Consider the following 19,254-nt stretch of genomic DNA (forward strand, 5'->3'; position numbering starts at 1 on the left):
GAGAGAGAGAGAGAGAGAGATGGTATTTCTCCTCAGTCAGCAAGAGAGAGAGAGAGAAAAGATTCATGAAAAAAAAGAGTATTCCTCCGCTTTCAGAAAATAAAACAATGAGTGAGAAAGGGAAAGCGAGAGGAATCAGAGAAAGAGACCATTGCCATGTTACAAGTGTAAAAAGAGAGAGCAACTGTGTTCTTTTTCTCCATGAGTGGCTCTGTTTTTTAAGCAATGCCACTGCACTCTTGTCATTTAGAGCGCAGTTTGTCATATAGTTTCTCCTCGTGTCTTCTTAGTAATCTCATTCTATTCAAGTCTTCCAGTTCTGTCCAAACACTTGTGTTCTGTCTCTTGAGCTCCCTGTCTGATATGCAGAATGGCGCTGGCTGAATACAGAAATGTCTCATTGTTAACACTGCTGTGCGCCTTCTTGTGAGGGAAAAAAAATCAGTTGTGTTGATGTTAATTCACATTCAAAGAGTGCCTAATTTCAACAAATCAAAGTGAGCCTACTGTATAAGAGATAAGGGTTCAAATTTACATTTAGTTATGTTTGAGTTTGGAAGAAGCTAATGTAACTAATAAATAATAGCCCATGAAGTTACTTTATTAATTATTAATCATTTATCTTTATATACAGATTTAAGTTCAAAACATAATTGTTATATAAATCACATTATTTCCATTTCTGATACAGTTTTGTCTTTCAAGGGATATGGTCTGGGGTCTTAGAGAAACTATTCACAATACATGCTTATGAAAAAGAATTTGAATTAATTTTATAACAGAATTTTTGTTACCACTGTAACGTTCATATAAAACTAAAGAAGCAAACGTCCAAACACCAAACCCACCTTGGCTGATCAACTACATTCCACATTTTGAGAAAATTTTTGATTTGTAAATTATAAGATAAATGTTACTTTAAAAAAGTTGTACCTAGTAAGCTGAGCAAATATGTCTATGTATACTGGGTATTAGCCACCATCTGTTGGCATGAGCAAACTAGCATTTTGTGTGTGTATTTTAACATTAAACCTGAATGAAGGTCTTGTCTAAATCTGCTCATTAGGAATGTATGTCATGTTAGCCTTCTGAACTGTGTTTGTACAGTATCATAAAGCAGTTATCACACTGGAACAGGCAACTGTTTTTGCTTTTATAGCGCCATAATTAAAACATTGTCAAAATTCTATTGACATTTTGTATTTCCTCATTAGGTTGTGCTCTTCCATTAAACAGCCAGCTCTAGGTGATAGAAACTCAATGAGGACTTCTTACAAGCAGAGCTGTTTAATATCGTCTCCTCTCCAGGGCTTAACTGCAGACTACCTTACTGGACAAGTAAAGTAAAGTAATTGGATTTTTTTTTTTCTGTTGTGTTTGCTCCTGCAGTGGAGTCCAGCAGTCCGAGTCACCTCTCTCCAGATAACACATTGGAGCGCTCCTTCTTCATACGAATGAAGTCCACGTTGACTAAGAGAGGCGTCCACATCAAGTCCTCTGGCTACAAGGTAACGCCGAGTCTCAGGGCCTTCTGGCTCTTCAGTTGAGCAGCTAAATCTCCTTGCACTCAATCACAGCTCCCCTGTGTGTGGTAATACAGTGTGTAGCGGACGTTTGGCTGAATATATTACGTTCGCCGTGCTGACAGCTTCTGTGGCTTATTTGATTAGAGCTGTTTTGGGATATGCTGATGGATTTTACACAAGCGAGTCTCACATTTTGGCCTGCAGACTAGAAGGAGCTTGTGTCTTTCATTTTTATCAGTACATGCTCTAATTGATTTGTTCACTTTAAATACTTTCTACAAAATTAAACACCGAATGTTTCATAGAGGCTTGTGCTTGAGGGTTGAATCACACCAATCAGAGACCTTGTGCATAAAAAATTTCAAACTCTTTGGTTTGTACATAATCTAAGTAGTGTGTCTGGTTTAACATCTTATGCCTTACAGGGTTTTTTTATTCTGGAAATGTGGTGCTGAGATCTCTGTGTAAGGACGATATACATGTTAATGATAGATGGAGAGACAGCCATCTCCTTCCCGAGCTTCTCATCCCCCCTTTGTGACTTCAGCATCTGTCTGGACATGAATTTGATGCAAATATCCAGGAAGCCAACCTAGTGCATAAATATTTGCATTTGTAAAACGCTATTCGTATCGTATAAATAACATATGGATATCTCTTAATATATTTATTCTGAATGAAGTTAACCCTCACATTGTTACATAATTCAAAGGTCTGAATTTTACGGCACGCCGACATTAGGTGATAGACAGGAATCAGAGAGGCTAGCATCATGGCTGCTTATATCCGCTCTTCACTCTGGAGGTCAGATCAAAGTGAATTCCTCTCCAGCTTAGCCCATCTCCTTTTTTCAGCATATCTCAGGATTCATCTCATTTAATGCACTCATGTAAATGCTGCACGTCATTATTTGTGCTGTATCACATTTCAAAAGCACTCTAGAGAATGCCTAGGAATGGATGAATCTTATTTTTTATGTATACCTCCTCTATATTCACCAATGTGGGGATGGGAGGGAGGTGGGGGGAGAAAGGCCAAGAGAGGCAAGGGGGGAGAGAGAGTGCATTGTGTGCTAAACCATGAATTATAAAAATTGATCCCTTTGTTATGTTGGCTTGTATTAAATTGAGATATGCTATGCGCCTGCCTCTCACCGCAGCCATAGCGAGCCCTTGCCGCGTCAGTTTGCATTTAACAGCCTGAGCATATTTAATGTTTTGCCAGTGCTTATGATGTTCTTGCCAAGAGCACTCCTGCAGCAATTTAATGCCGACACTCTCTTTGTGGCAATTACTTCAAAAGTTGTATTTTCAAAAAAACTAACTTTTCGATGCCCCCGGCTTTGGGCTTCTAAAAAGATCATTTCCATTTTGTACATATTTAATACATTTGAATGTTTATTTATTAAAAGGGTCTGCAGGTTTTTAAGAAACTGCGTTTTGTGGTCTTGCACCTTGGATCTCGCAAAAGATCCTCTCTCTGGAGTGCTGCACAGTTTATGAGAAGATGCATGTGGGTTTGATATCAGCTACTATTTAGACATTTTCTGTCTCTGGCATTGTGCTGTGATGTCTTATTGAAAACTGGCAACAGCTGTGTTAAGTGTCTCTACATGCCAATCTCTCAGTCTCATCCACACCGACTCCAGATGAATACTATTAGCTCCACACAGCAATCTTGTGCCAATTCATCCTCAAGCACACCTCCATCCATTTTGGAGCCAGGCTACTCTCGATCCCTGGATTTCTTTTTTTTTATTATTATTTACATAATATAATATTCAACAGCTACAGAGACATCCTTTAAATATTGAACATTCTTACCGGATGTAAGGATTTCATAAAACAAATTCCAATCATGTCTTTTGACACAATAAAATGATTGACATAAATTAAGCATTTCAGTATATATTTTTCTGTATAATAGTCTCTAAAATATATTGCAGCAGGATAGGTTTCTGGTTCTTTCTTTCTGTTTGCATTTCAGCAATATGTGTTGTATATTTCCAATATAGCATGGCTTTGAACATCTAGCCATGACATATTGAAAAAAGAATAAATAACATCAGTGTTCCCCCCCCCCCCCCCCCCCCACACACACACACACACACACACACACACACAGTCAATAACCCAGACACAAAGTAATGCTGTTATCTGCAGGGGAAGCAAATAGTCAACTGTTTATACAAAAAGGCTGGCTCTGAATGCAATACCTATGGAGGTTCGCTAAGTTTAATTTGTGCTTTACAGAAAATTCTAAATAAAGCTTGTGGCTATAGAGTGTGTTTACTATGGTCTTCAATAGTTAAAAATTACATTGCATTTTAAATAATTAAGTAGACATCATGAAAATAATAATACTTTTTTGGTGAGATTTATTAAAATATTTTGTTAAAGTATTACTGATTATAACATTTATATATAGCTAATGTAAGCTAAAAGAATAAAGATTAATGCAGAAACATTGTGCCAACTGGAATCAAATTGATTGTAACAGTTCCTGGAAAGTTATAAACTTAGTTAATTGCTCCCTAATTTGTGATAGCCTTTGGTTTCTTGAGTGTTAAAACTCCTGCATTCCAGCTTCAAGTCCAGGCTCAGAAGAGGCCTCATTTTCATTAAAGTGGAAGTTGCTCAGTCCTTGGTTTTGTTCTGTCCCCCCAGCGGAGCAATCCAAAGCATCAAAGAGCGCTCGTGGTCTGAGAGAGAAGTTACTTTAGAGGCCAAATCTGCCTGTATGAATGAAGATGCTAACATCTCAGAGGTGAAGCAGTGAAAACCCAGTGTCAGAAGTAAAAAAAAAAAAGAAAAAAACTACAATACAATTCCCCCTCCGGTTTGTCTTGCTGGTTAAAATAGATAGACAACTTCTCCTTGAAAAAAATCACAGGGTTGCCTATCTAGTCCTTGTCCTCTCAGGGCAAAAAGACGGGAAGAGTTCAAAGCTTTATAAAATTTTGAAGCTAGACAAATGTAGTTTTTTATGTTATTTTCTGCTTTCACATTTTAATTATTTTATAAAGAATAAAACCATTTTTACTTCACTTTTTAATAGGTATAATATTAGTTTAATATTATCATATTCTTCCATTCTGTCTGGTGGTAAAGCCTTAATAAAAGCTGTCGGGTTAAAATGGCCTTGTCTGTGTCTAGGATAGTAGTTTAGTTTATATTTGAATGAGGTTGCTTATAGATAAAGCACATAATCTATATTTAATGTTATGTATTGTGAACTTTGCTATACTCTGTTCGATCTCTTTGTTTTATCAAAGGTGATCCACATCACAGGCAGGCTGAGGATAAGAATGGCTCTAACGCACAATCGTTCAGTGCCAAATCAGATTATGGGCATGGTGGTGGTGGCTCATGCCCTCCCTCCCCCCACTATAAACGAGGTTCGCATCGACTGCCAGATGTTTGTCACACGGGTCAACATGGACCTCAACATTGTCTACTGTGAAAATAGGTAAACAAATTCTCTTTTTTCACAAGTGCTAGATCAATGCTATTAAGTCTGAGTCTGATCGGTTGTTGTGTTAGACATTTATTGCAAAAAAAAAAAAAAAAGAATATCATATTCAGAATATTGTATGATTGATCCTCATCAGATGCTTAATTTTTTGTTTAACCATATGTGCTGTGCCTGATTGTTGCTCCTGCCACATCTATCGTTCTTTTGAAACTCGGCCCAGAAAGACTTTATTTTTTTACTTTCAAGCCCTCTGTTACTATCAAAGCCATTTCAGTTCTGCAAAATGAGAACATCCTAATTTGGTCTGGCTTGAAAGGAAATGTCTTATTAGTTTTATTAGTTTTATTTATGTCTTGAGGATTAAAGTCACCCCAGTGGCTGCTGAATTTTTTACTGCTCCCTTCACTTAACATATTTATGAGAGAATGGCATCTGGCCAAGTCTATTGCATAGTTATCATCATTGCAAAGCTTTTTTTTAATGTTCGATCTCAGGCTTACCCTCTAAGAGTCCAGCTGTTTCTCTAAGCAGTTTTTTCTAGTATCCTAGTGCTTACTGTGTACCTACAAGGACATTTTGAATAGCATTCAAAAAACCTTTGGTATATAACACATGAGTAAACAATTCTGACGCGAATGTGTTATTTGTGCTTCAATTGAATTAATTTTTCATTATGTAAAGGTAGAGATTAACAGACAGCATTAATTCACTTGAGAATTTGAAAAGCATTGATTCTTTACTGCACGCACATTTCAATAAAGATCCTTTGACTGATTTTGCTAGCCTCTGTGTAACAGCATGATAAATACATGCGGATTAACACGTTTTATTCCCCTACAGAATTAGCGACTACATGGACCTGACACCTGTGGATATCATAGGAAAAAGATGTTATCAGTTTATTCATGCCGAGGACGTGGAGGGCATTCGGCACAGCCATTTAGATTGTAAGTAACTACAGGCCTTGTGAATGGTAACAAAACTATCATTCATAAATATTTTCTGCTGATTTGATTTGAACAGAGCATGTTTGAATGCCTGCACTATTTATATGCTCTACTAGAGCACAACAGTCTCTTCTCAAAGTCACCGTCAGCTGAGAGTCATAAAAAAAACAGAAGCAATATTGTCCATGGTCATTTTAATAGTCTAGTCACGTCAATGTAACAAGCTATAATAAGCAGGTGAAAAGCTTAATTTCTTTACAGAATGCTGTCATGTAACTCTGTTGACAAACAAAAATAAACATTCCCTTGGTATTTGGCAACTGTCATGTTAAACTGTTAACAGAAATAGTGTTGAAAAAAAAAATAATAAATATATATATATATATATATATATATATATATATATATATATATATATATATATATATATATATATATATATTATATATACAAATTATGTAAATGAAAGAGGGGAATCATTACCATATTGCTTTTCCCCAGTGGTCTAAGATCTGAGCATTAGGCTGTGTGTATACATTCTTACACTCATTAAATATCATCCATATGCTATAGTGTTTATGTACACACTACTACTAGCTGACATATCACAACCTCTAGCTGACAAATATAAGTTGTGATACTTTAGCTTTAGTTAGACTAGGTAAAAAAAATATTGGGTTCTGTGTTTATTATAGGTCATGAGCAGCTAGGTACAGTGTCAATACAGGATAATATTTAAATACCTTCATAAAATCTAAATGACTGATGTTTTAAAATTAACTGTGGCAACAGTTCAGCCTTTTGTAACACAAATGAACTTTGCTGCATTTTACTGTATTTTATAGGCCTTATGTAATCCTTTCTTGAACATTATATTACCAGTTTTACTGTAGACGACTGTGTCTTTTAGTCATTTATTCCTATTTGAAGTATTTTACATGAGTATTAAGTAAGTTTTCAATCCCATAACAAACTTTGCCATATTAATGGACAGATTTGCCATTCAATCAAGGATGTAGTTAAGGAGCAATGAGGTGACATTTTTTTTAATACTGTAACGCTTATTTAGACATCCTCCCATAAGCATTTACTGTAGCCTGAATAAATGTTGGAAAGCAGGGATTTTAAAAGATTACTTTCCATTGTCTTAGATGTAAAAATACCCAAATGTCAATTTAAAAGTCTTGAATTGGGACTTTATATTGGCTGATGCCAATTTATATATTTTTGCTCATATAATTTCAAATAAATATTCTTCAGCTTACCAGACTGAAGCAACTTACTTATTTATAGCCTAATATTAAATGTCATCTTTAGGCCATGATTATACTTTAAAGATGCAAAGGTTTTTTATCATACATACAGAAAATAAAAACAGGTATAAACATCTGCTATATCAGAAACCTAAATTGCATCATTTAAGCAGGAATATTCACAAATTTAGACTTTTGTGTAGTTTTAACTCCGGCTTCTGCATCATGAACATGATTTTAGGCCACTCAGAACAGGTAGTTTTAGCAGATTTGTGTGTATAAGTGTCTCAGTGCTCCTCTCGGGTTAAGCTGCACTTCTCCCTATACAGCCAGTGCATTTTGATCACACCTTTGCACCATGAAGTGTTTATCTTGGCAAAAACCCCACAGGAATACTCTTTAAAGGCTCCACAACCTTTGGCACACTTTACTTTCATCGTTCTCTGTAGGAGGTATACTGACTGCCTAGAGGTGCGACCGTGCTTTTTGAATATCCTAAATCATCTGTTAAGTGTGTTTTGGCAGGGCACTTTTTTTTCCTGTACTCTCCTCTCGCCTGGACGTCATGGCAGACATTCAAAACGTCATTGAGAGCAGCGTAGCGTTTCATACAGTAAATGCATGCTTGCCTCGGCAGCAGGCAACTTGCCATTATTTAAGTAGTGCGGGATGAGGCATGCGGAGTGGGGGGGGGGATAAATCCCTCTCTTTATTAGGTGTTTGTGGAGGAGGACGAGTGTCCTTGGGGCTGTTGGGTGAATTTGGAGCTGTCTGATTAGATATTGCAAGTTCAACTGAATTAGAGTGCAATTACCGCTGCACTGCAGTGTCCCTTTGCCTTAAAAAGCCACCAGATTGGGTCCATTAGGCCTTGATTTGAAACCCAGCAGAGAGAAAACAGAGAGGAGTGCATTGATGAGAGAGTTAGAAGGCAGAGGGCTGCCCAGAACCGCAAATCTCCAGCTGTCCCTGTCTGTCTAACCATCTATTACACATTACAATGCAGGCAATTAACATAAAAGTGGAAGCGTTGGCAAAGGCCAGCTGCAAATTTCATGTGGGAAAGTCTTACTGTATTTTGCTGCACATTTTATAATTATTAAGATAAAAATAACAACTGCTCAAACAGATATTGTTTTAACTGCAGCATTGCAGCAAGTGCCTGTCAGGAGAAATATCAGTTAAATATGGAGTTAATTATACATGAGATTATAAGAAATTCTATAATCTGAAGTCTTATAGATGACTTTAAATCTTCGTTTGTTCAAGCCCTTAGGTAATTAGACAGTTGTGGTGTCCAAAAAAGTTTAATTCCAATCAATTTCGTATATTTTGATCGAAATAATATAATGAACATCGATCTGGACGAACATTTCTTGAATTAATTGTCAAGAAAGTTTTTACTCACTTAGAGAACACTCTGCACATGTAACCTCACTGACCATTCCAGCTAAGTTTGACACAGTTAATGGCAATGATCATTACTGTTTGAATGAAGGGCTCATCAAGCGAAGCTGGGAGTGTGTGCTGAAGAAGCAGCAGTCGTTCCTTGTGCAGTCGCTTCTCTGCTGATTGCCAATCAGAGAGTGACATCAGGTCACATGAGGCCATCAGATCAGCTGGAGTAAGGGAAATGAGAGAGCGTGGCTCTCTGCACTAACCTCTCTGCCCATTCTGCCTCAATAGCCAGCTCTAACACACACACACACACACACACACACACACACCCCACCCGACCCCCCAGCCGACTGACTGGCATTATGCAACAAATAACAAAATGTCAGATACAAAAGAAACAGTGGTTGGAATTTTTGAAAGCTTGCTGAAAAGGGGAAATGAATATTAAAATTAAATTAACAAAATAATTTTGTAATTAAAATTGTATAGTGATTAGAGTGCTCAGAAAATTTGATATTTGCAGTTACCATAGATACACTGCTTACAACTAAATCCCTGTGCTGAATGAATATTACTGAGCCATCTATTCCTCTTTTTGCGGCATAGAAATTGATTTTTTTTTCTACTGAGAAAGTCAAAGAAAACCCTTCAACCCAAACTGTCTTCTCTCAACTATTCAACATGACAAGGTGGCTGTTCCTCTCCTGTTCATGTCCAATTTTTCTCTTGAAATTTTAAATGTACATAATGGTCCCAGAGGTGCACTGAAGGCAAAAGTCTAGAAACATCATTGCCACATTTGTATAGTATTATAATTTGCTAATTACATTTTAGCCTTAGTTTTAACAATAAATAAGTTGGCCCTGTGGATTTTTCTCTTTTCTTTTAATGGGCTACATTCTTGTTGCATTTGCTTCAAACAATTTTCTGTTACAAAATGAACATGGCTGGATGTGCCTGGACCAATGTACAAACATCAGCTCTTTTCATAGGCGTTTGATGTAAGCAGATGTTTTCTATCTGCAGAAATGTAATGTGACAAAGCTGACCTCACCTGTGTCAGACACGGATCAGGAGCAGCACACCATAAATTAACACAAAAGGCGTTCCGTTACACAGCTAAGCATCTTACACACACTGTAAATAATGTGTGTATAGGTGTGTGTGTGTGTGTGTGTGTGTGTGTGTGTGTGTGTGTGTGTGTGTGTGTGTGTGTGTGTGTGTGTGTGTGTGTGTGTGTTTACCAGCCTGGAAGGGGGATGGAAAGAGATAGCTGAGAAAAGCGTGCAGAAACCCCAGGAGAGGGAAGCTGTGTGCCTGAAGGCAGATTCATAGAGCTGCTCTCTGTAGACTAGTTCAAACTGACTTTAATGAAAGACTCCCCTCACTGCTTATTGAGCTTAAAGACAGACTCCACCGTCTGCAGAAACACAGAAGAATATACCTGATACACACCGCCAAGTATATAGCCATTTCCTTTATTAACAGATTTTTCATAGGTAAATCTATAAAATTGTTATTCACCTGATTACTGAAAATAAATCATGACATCTTTGTGCTGGTATTCTTTTTCCATTACTTATTTCTTTTATCGCTAACATTCAGTAAATTCGTTCAGTCATCAGTTTCAACAATGATGTGTGCCCTTCAAATTCAAAATTTGTAGGTGAGCACATTATCATTTGTTCATATGATGCATTTATTGCTTAAGAGCACATCGATGTAGTCAGCAACGTAGCTCGGGGTGAAGCCTGGTCAAGAGCTGTTTCTAGTACAATGCTGCAAACAACACAAAACACCACCCAGATCTGAAACAGGAGCTCTGCCTCCAGCCAGGAGTCTTATTTCCAGCACCTTTCCTACTCATTCATAAAAGGCTTGTCTTTACGTTAATACCCCAATGGACTGCAAGGACTTTTCCATAAAGCAATTTCACGGGTGTAAATGACTTGCTTTTATGTGACAATGACTCCCCCTGCCTCTCCCGCTGTGAATGGGGGCCACATTGGGTAAAGGGTATCTGAAAGGTAGCTGCTATTATGGAATGTATCCAAGTGATTAAACGGAAGTGAAGGACAGAGGCCTAGCAAAGAGAGAGAGGGAGAGAGACAGAGAGAGAGAGAGAGAGAGAGAGAGAGAGAGAGAGCTCATCCTCCAGGCTAGCCTGAGGCTCCAGGAGAGAACAGCTAGATTAAAGATGCTGTATTCCTTTTAATGCCTCCAAAGGCTACGGCGCGAGAAAGAGAGAGAGAGAGAGAGAGAGAGAGAGAGGGAGAGAGAGAGAGAGAGAGAGAGAGAGAGAGAGAGAGAGAGAGAGAGAGAGAGAGAATGAAGGGGCGGCTTCATTACTACTAAATCAATAGCACAAACAGGTCCTGATTGATTTAATGGCAGTGTAAGTGAAAGGGGTTAAAAAATAAGGCTCACCTGCACAGCAGCAGCACTGGGCAGAGGCAGGGCTGCAGTGTATTGACGGCAATGCAGATGAGCCCAGCTCATTAGGAGAGAAACGAACAAAGCCTGGACTATGTACAGAATCAGTTTTAAAACGGGTTGCTTGATTTTCTTCTTCATTTTACTTTACAGCTTTTATTTTTTTTTTTCGACATAAATCTCACAAATGAATTCAAGCTCATTTTTTATTTGTTACCAAGTAAATCATTTTGTTGCCTGAAAGAAAAGACTGTATCAAGTTTAGATTCACAGGCTTTCAATATTCTGGACCATAGTGAGGAAATTGTGAAGGTTAGAGCAAGGGTATGTCCACTAGCCACAATGATCAAGGCAAAAAAAACATATTTGTTTCAGGGGTTTTTTTTGTTATTGTTTGGTTTTGTGTGTGTGTGTGTGTGTGTGTGTGTGTGTGTGTGTGTGTGTGTGTGTGTGTGTGTGTGTGTGTGTGTGTGAGTGTGTGTGTGTGTGAGTGTGTGTTTTCATTTGTTGCCTTTACATATGTATGCCACAAAAAGAAGTAGCTTTAAATGGTTTACTTAAACAAAGTTAACAGTGTACAGTTTATTTAGTTACTGATCTTTTTGTATAAAAAGTTATCTCAAAAGTCTTCTTTTTCAAATGATGTTCTTTGTTCCAACATTTAAACGAACAAACATTTAATTTGTGATTCTGACCATTTTAGCTTTACAGAAAAATGATTAATGCAAATACATTTCGGCTGAGATAACATTTAGCACTTAATTTAGCCAAATTTATTGCAGCCAGACAAGGACAGAGTATAGTATTCATTTCAGACAAGGACATAGCATAGAAGACAGTGCAAGCAGACACAGCGCACTCTGCTGAGCCAGTGTGGGTACAGTGTTCTTGTGTGGAAATAGCAGATGTAATATAGCCCTTTAAATCTAACACTTTAAATCTTATGCAATGAAATCAGATATTTTAAGCTTCTGAAATTATTGAATAATGAATTTCTTTTTTTTTATCTATGAAATGAGCAGCAATAAAAGCTTATGATTTAACAGATTGCTACTGTAAATGGTTACTATTTTCTCTCCTCTTTGCCTCTTTCTTTATAGTACTGAATAAAGGCCAGTGTGTGACAAAATACTATCGCTGGATACAGAAGAACGGAGGCTATATCTGGATCCAGTCCAGTGCCACTATTGCTATCAATGCCAAGAATGCCAATGAGAAGAACATCATCTGGGTCAACTATGTGCTTAGGTAAACAGGGCTTTTTCAGTTAAGTGTTATCCTAAATTACTGTGACGCTTATTTGTCAATTCCCATTAGAAAGCTGGAGGATTTCCATTTGCGATTGTGAGGCAGCAACAGCCAAATAAATAGATCTCTGTAAGCCTCTATTTAATCTCCTCTCCCTTTGCGGGCACGAGCAGCGCCTTAGCCTGAGATCATTAGAGAGATGTGTGCTCGTGAACACTGGATCAATCAGGATGTTTAAAATGTTCAGAAAGTGTACTCTAGGTTATTTTACCTTCCTTCCACCTGGAAACAGTTCAGATCTGTGAATAATTCTCTCACCTCTCTCACTCTTTTTTTTTGTGCTCAGTAATCCGGAATACAAAGACACACCCATGGATATCACACAGCTTCCGAATCTGCCAGAAAAAGCCTCAGAGTCCTCAGAAACCTCTGACTCAGAGTCTGATTCCAAGGACAACTCTGGTACAGTCTACTATATCTTCATCTCTGGATAAAAGAACAACTATGAAATGATAGCATACAAATAAATGTATTGCTGCACAAATAAGGTCCATCATATAAGTTGTATTCTCAGGCAAACCTAAACAAGCTCTTATGTAGTCTACAGACCACACTATTTTAAGTGTTCACCTTAAAAGGAAAGTTTTGCCCTGCAAGGTACAGAAGCATGGCACTTCAACGCTCCTAGTAAACCTGGTTAAAAGGTTCATTAAGCTTGGGCAGTCAACTGGAGATATTAATTATGCATTCCAGCACAAGATTGAGTATGATCCCAGAGATGGGTTTGGGGGCACTGAGAGGATGAGGTAGACTGACAGATTGGAAAGGGTGCCAGAATATTGCCTCCTGGCACCTTGGCATGGCCAGCCCTTTGCCAGCATTTATCATAAAGGTTACAGTCTGTGCCAGTTGCAGCTGGACTAATTCATGCCCTGGTTTTTTTTTCTCTCAATCATCAGTCTCTCTTACTATCCTACTCTTCCTTGCTCACTCAGTCAGTTTCAGAAAGCAGTTGGCTCGTTATTTATACCACCAAACTCTATAAAGAGTGAATGAAAGTTGAAATAAAAAGCTGACAAATAAAGAAAATAAAAACCGTGACTTTAATATGCCAGTGTTGGGTAACAGCAATGATTATTACTTCATACTAAAACTATACAAAACAATTGGGGAACTTTTATTTTCAAAGTGGAATAAACTGAAGCATTCAAAGAACAACACCCATGACAAAAGCACTGGCCAGTGATTAGTCATTGAGTAATGATTATTTTTGCTGTTATGCTGTCTGATTTAAAAGCATCAGCTTTCTAAAAATGTTATATAGTCTTAAAATATCAAATAAAGGTATCAAGTGGTAAAGGTCCATCTGCAGATGCATAATACAGCATTTACAACCAAATATCCATGAACATTTTAAATAAATGTATAAGACTCTAAGGAAAAGGTAACAGCTATTAACCTAAATTTACATGACAGGGTAAATCTTGGTGAGTATATTCAGCTGCCCTATGACATTGCATAAGTGAAAAATAAATATGTCTGGCTTAACATATTCTCAACCTAAATTTGGAAAAATATCGTGCATGATGTAACAAAATTCAATAATTAATTTATATAACTTAAAGGAACTCTTAATCCTATAAATAAACTAAATTCTGTGATCCTATATGATGCCTGAACTACCCTGTTTTTTTTTTTTCTTAGAAGACAATGAAAACCCCAAGTCAGATGGGAAAGGAAATAAGTCTTCTGGGAACAGTGAAGAGCCAGAAACAGACAGTAAGAAACCCACCAGACACTCTGAGCAGGAGATGAGGCATCAGGAGGAGGATAGCTCCAGTAATGCAGAGAGCCAGGAGAGTGAGGACAGCTTGGAGCCCTCTGATTGTGAGGCCGAGCACAAGGAGGGCCGCTTGACTCATCTCAGTGGTCTGCCCATTAAAGTGGAGCACTATGGTGATGGAGAGGGAGCAGAGCTTCACAATTCGCTCTCATCCTCCTCTGAAGAAGAGGACGAAGAGGAGGAGGAGGAGGAGGAAGAAGAAGACAATGATGAGATTATGAAAGACTACAACAGCGAAGTGGAACTAAGTGGTCCACTGACAAGTAAACGCCAGAAGAAAAAGAAAAGGAGGAAAAAACAGAAATGGGGGGGCAATCGTCAGCGTCTGCGACTTTCACCACCAGACAATGTCACAGCAAGTCCAGGAAGTCTGGAGCCTGCACTAGGGGAGCAGCCTCCACTGCTGCCACCTCCATCACCCGCAACTGCCTCAGTGCTCAAGATCAAAACAGAGATGGCCGAGCCAATCAACTTTGATAATGACAGCAGTATCTGGAACTTCCCCCCAAACCGGGAGATCTCACGCAACGAGTCACCTTTCAGCATGACCAAGCCTCCTAGTGCCCATGAAGCCTTCCCAGCTGCTATCCCAGACTCAGTACTCACTCCACCAGGCACTGAAGGAGGAGCAGGCATCAGAAAGCCCTTCAACAACAGCAGCAGCAGTAGTAGCAGTAACAGCGCCCCCACCTCAGCCAGCCTGGCACCCCCATTGTCTAATTCCTCAACATCTGACCCCCTATCACCTCCACTTTCAGCCTCGCCACGTGATAAGCAGCAGGGCACACCCACCTCCCAGAATTCCCTGCTGTATAGCGGTGACCTGGAGGCCCTACAGCGGCTACAGACAGGCAACGTGGTGCTTCCCCTGGTGCAGCGTGTTGCAGGCACACTGGCTGCCACCAGCACAGCGGCAGCACCACGTGTCTACACGGCAGGCACCATTCGCTACGCACCTGCCGATGTCACACTTGCCGTGCAGGGCAACCTGCTCCCCAGCGGACACGCCGCGGTCAACTTTGTGGACATGAACGGGCCTGGCTTTGGAATTGATGCCAAGACACCCATGGAAATGCTCTACCACCATGTGCACCGGCTCAACATGTCGGGTCCATTTGGTGGTGCAGGCACAGGTGCCAGTCTCGCACAGATGCCCACTGCTAATGTCTTCACCACGGCAGAGGGACTCTTCTCTACGCTTCCCTTCCCCGTTTACAGCAATGGCATCCACACAACACAGACTCTCGAGCGCAAGGAGGATTGAAGCAAAACACTGAGACCATATTACTGTGTTCAATTTAAATCAAGAAACTCTTTCGAGGCCTATGACTGTGTTTCAAGTTGGGAGTGGGAATTAATTGTTCTAGCACTTTGAATTTCAAGCAATTATGCTTGTGTAATTGAAACAAATGGTTTCTCTTCCTGTGTCTTTCCTCATTTTTTTTTTTCTTCCTCCTCTTCCTCCCTCCCTTCTCTAGAGCCAATGACATTTTCTTTAAACAAACTAAACAGGCTCATCTCTATTTCAGAGTTCCTTTGAGCCACAGAGAATTCACCACTCAGGTGTGTGGTTTCTCCATGGTGAAATAAAATGTGCTTTTATTGACTTCATTACAGTTCATCCTTATTAGGATGTCTTGTGTATTTAAAGGCAATTCACAAAGTCGATAAAAAAAAAAAGAAACAATTTTTTATCAATATCTTGATGTGATCAAGGCTGACACTGACAAAAGGATGTTACCCTGTTTGACATAGTTGAAAGGGTTTAAGGGTTCTTTCTTAACGAGAGAATGGTATTTTAGAAAATAATGCTTTTCTTCGTTTTTTTTATAGCTCAGATTTAACTTACAAATCATGCATTTTAAAAGCAATTTTAGCCGGGTATTGACCTGATCCGAATGTTACTACAAACTCCCAGGACTTTGGAACAGGTCAGTGTGAGATTCCTCCAGTTCCATCTTCCTTTTGCAGATCCATGGTGCTATCATCAACTAACCCTCACTCAGCTGGCTGACGTAGGTTTTGTTCCAGAGCTCAACAAACGATGGCTTGAGAGATTTTCTACTGAAAACTCAAACCTCTATCAGACAAGTTCATTTTTCTAGTGTTTATCCCCTGCAGAGGGTGGAGAAGGGTTTTGGCTATGGCTCAATCTGATTGAGTCTGAAAATGGATTTGGACCAGGCTGTGAATCATTTCTTACCTCTCAGTGTAACTGAGGCTAATTTTTACATCATAAACTTGAAGATGAATGTGAAACTCTTAACAGGCTTCACTCTTTTTTTTTTCCTCTCCCTTCTCATATTTGAAGCCTAGTAGCTTTTGCCATCAGTCTCCCGAAATCAGTTTCTCTTCACTTCTTCTTGAACTCTGAAAACCACATATCAACAAGATTGTAATAAGGACATGCATTTTCAATCAGAAATGTGTTTTGAGAAATCACATTCCTAATTTTTTTCCACTGTTGCCAAAAAAAATTACCGTCACAGTTTGGTGTCAAGACACTGTGAATTTGTTTGGGGGGAAAAAGAAAGTAATAAAAAGGAAGAAAACTGTCGCTTCATCTTTTGGCAGCCATCCATCACGTCATCTATTACCAAGCGTGATAAGCGTAAACGTGTACAATGTGTAAGTGTCATTGGCTGTCAGTCCTCATAGCGATTTCAGTGTGTGTTACTATATGCAGTATATACCGAGCTGATGTAGCTGTTTCGTCCTTTGTCCTCTCTGTGCTAGTGTGGGCTTGGACAAGGGGGAACACTTGTTCTCCCTCTCCTTCCCCTCTACAGTCTTAGTGAACCAGTGGAGGTTAGTGGATTTTGTGTGGTGGCCTTCCAATGTAGTGTCACCTTTTTGCTGCTTCTTTTCTGTCTGTATTACTTTTCTGTTCCTGCTATTGCTTTGCTGTCGTGTAGTCTACAGACCTCTCTCTTCCTCTCAGAGATAAAAAGACTCTTAACTAGCTCAAAGGTTTAAGGAGCCATTTTTTTTGCCACTGGGGAATTCTGGGATTGCGGTCTCCACTTCAAAACTGACAAGGATAAAACCGAAGTAGCATTTAGATGTAACGTCTGGAACCTCAAAGGCCTAAGTTGTGAAACATTCCCAGAGTCCCTTGTGCTTCTCATGTGCATTGGGTGTATTTCATTGGTTTCCACCAACCAGTTGACTTCAAGGACCCTGCAACTAACAGGAAGTTAAATATTAAGACTGTATTTCAGGACAATAAACAATTTTAAGGAATTTCTAATGAGAAAAGAAAAAAAAAACTCACACTATAAAATCTATTTTTATAGGTGTTTTGGAAATGCATGTTTACCAAGTTGATTGTTTGGTTTACTTGATTTCGTTCGGTCCAGCAGCTTTGCCAGCGTTTAGTGTTTTTTAGTCTGTCCAACAAGGCAAAGGGGGAGCCTTTTTGTCTTTTTACTGAATCAGGCTACTCCCCTACATCAGGAATCTCGTCTCTGTGGTTTCTGTGAAAATGTGTTGTTACTCAAACCCAGGTTATAAAATTAATGTTTTTAAAATGATAGCTGCTGTCGGGGCAGTTGCAGGAGAGCTTGGCGTCACCACTGAAGCTTAGCGTCTTAGATCCTAGTCTTAGCTTTTTTTACATTACAAAAAAGTTGTGCTGTACAGGGGGTGGCTCAAAAAAAACACTGTGGACCAGGAAATACACCCATATGTTACAAACAGAACAGCCAGCTGAGCTGTCTCAGTGTTTCTGTGTTGTGTCAAAATGATTGCTGGTGATTTAATCTTAAACTAATCTCAGCTGCTGTCAGAAAAATAGTGTTTAAAAATTACAATATGATAAATCACTTCATTACCTGTGAAAACTGTGTCTGTGTTTTTAACTATTTCTTGTACAATTATACAGATTCTTTTATGAGGAACTTGGCGCCAAGTAGATGAATACGGGAGAAAGGGATTCTCTTAGTATCAATGTTAACAGTGTTATAAATTCTAAATACAAACAAATTAAAATATTAAAAAGAGAAAACTATGGTACAATTTTTGTTTTGTTTTTGTTTTTTTTTCTTTTTCAAAAAAGAAACAACTAACTAAAGCTAACAGAGTGCCTGGCTTGTTTTTTTTATGGAAAAACATCTCTTTTCATTTACCATAAATAATGCTGCAATTCAGAAATGTACATACTTCATTTTACAACAGGGTTCTTTTATACTTTTGTAGGTTCTCATCAGTTTAAGCAAACATGTCATACATGGTTGTCTTTCTGTAACGGTTTTTTACCATCTTACAGGTGCCATATTCATAATAAACTTCTCTCAGATTTGTTACTATCTGGCATAATTTCTTTCCCATTCAGTTCATCCCAAGTAAAAATCACACATCACACTGACTTTCCTCTTTGTTTATTTCTCTTATGTTTTTTGTTTTTTTGTCGTCGTTGTTTGTTTGATTGGGTTTTTTTATGTTTCCAGATATCTGGCCAATATTTCCTTTGCTCATTCATTCGATCATAGTTGGATGCATGACACAGTGGAACTAATAAGACCAAAGGTCTCATTCTCATCCTGACATGTCCACAGTCCACACTAAATTGTATTTTTGCAGCTCACTGCTCACTTTTACGCTCCAGGGCTGTGGCAATGCAATGCACCTAGTTGTTAAATAAGCACTCATGGGTATTTTGTTTATCATAAATCTTTATTCAGTTTTTTTATTGAGCAGGTAATCTAGTCTGTGCTGTCCATTCTGCATTACTGATCTCACTGTAACATTCATTTTGATAGTATTTTATTGTTTCATTGTCATTGTTTTGGATTATTTTTATTTAAATCTATAACTGTTTCTTTGCTAGTTAATACCTGAAACAGGACATCACAACACACTAAGATGCTTTAAAGAAAGTGTTGTACCTTTCAAAGCCGCAATACCAGATCACTCACTCTCAGTTGCTCATTTTCTTCCTCTCAACCTCCTCCTCTAACTCTCCATCATCTCTTTCCACCTCCTAAACTCCATCCCCCAACTGACGCCTGACTCGAGGCTCTGAGGGGAGGTCACAGGCAAAGCCCAGCGAAAAACTCCAGCCAACTTTAAATATTTCACGCAATTTCAAATGAAGGCCATGAATGATAGATCACAGGGTAAAGATAGATAGA

General features: G+C 38.7%; 1 protein-coding gene across 4 annotated transcripts in view; it reads left to right on the forward strand.

Moving 5' to 3' along the window:
- The window catches only part of npas3 (neuronal PAS domain protein 3), a 231,625-nt gene extending 213,198 nt beyond the window's left edge, over positions 1–18,427 (forward strand). For all 4 annotated transcript variants that reach the window (XM_083544123.1, XM_083544124.1, XM_083544126.1 and 1 more), the window contains 6 exons: positions 1,390–1,508; positions 4,801–4,994; positions 5,841–5,947; positions 12,132–12,279; positions 12,626–12,741; positions 13,984–18,427. In XM_083544123.1, the coding sequence (XP_083400249.1) occupies positions 1,390–1,508; positions 4,801–4,994; positions 5,841–5,947; positions 12,132–12,279; positions 12,626–12,741; positions 13,984–15,386 (2,087 nt within the window). In that variant the 3' untranslated portion in view covers positions 15,387–18,427. The remainder of the gene's footprint in view (positions 1–1,389; positions 1,509–4,800; positions 4,995–5,840; positions 5,948–12,131; positions 12,280–12,625; positions 12,742–13,983) is intronic.
- Positions 18,428–19,254: the final 827 nt, after the last annotated feature.

Source organism: Silurus aristotelis, assembly GCF_946808225.1.
Source record: "Silurus aristotelis genome assembly, chromosome: 6".
Taxonomy (NCBI): Eukaryota; Metazoa; Chordata; class Actinopteri; order Siluriformes; family Siluridae; genus Silurus; species Silurus aristotelis.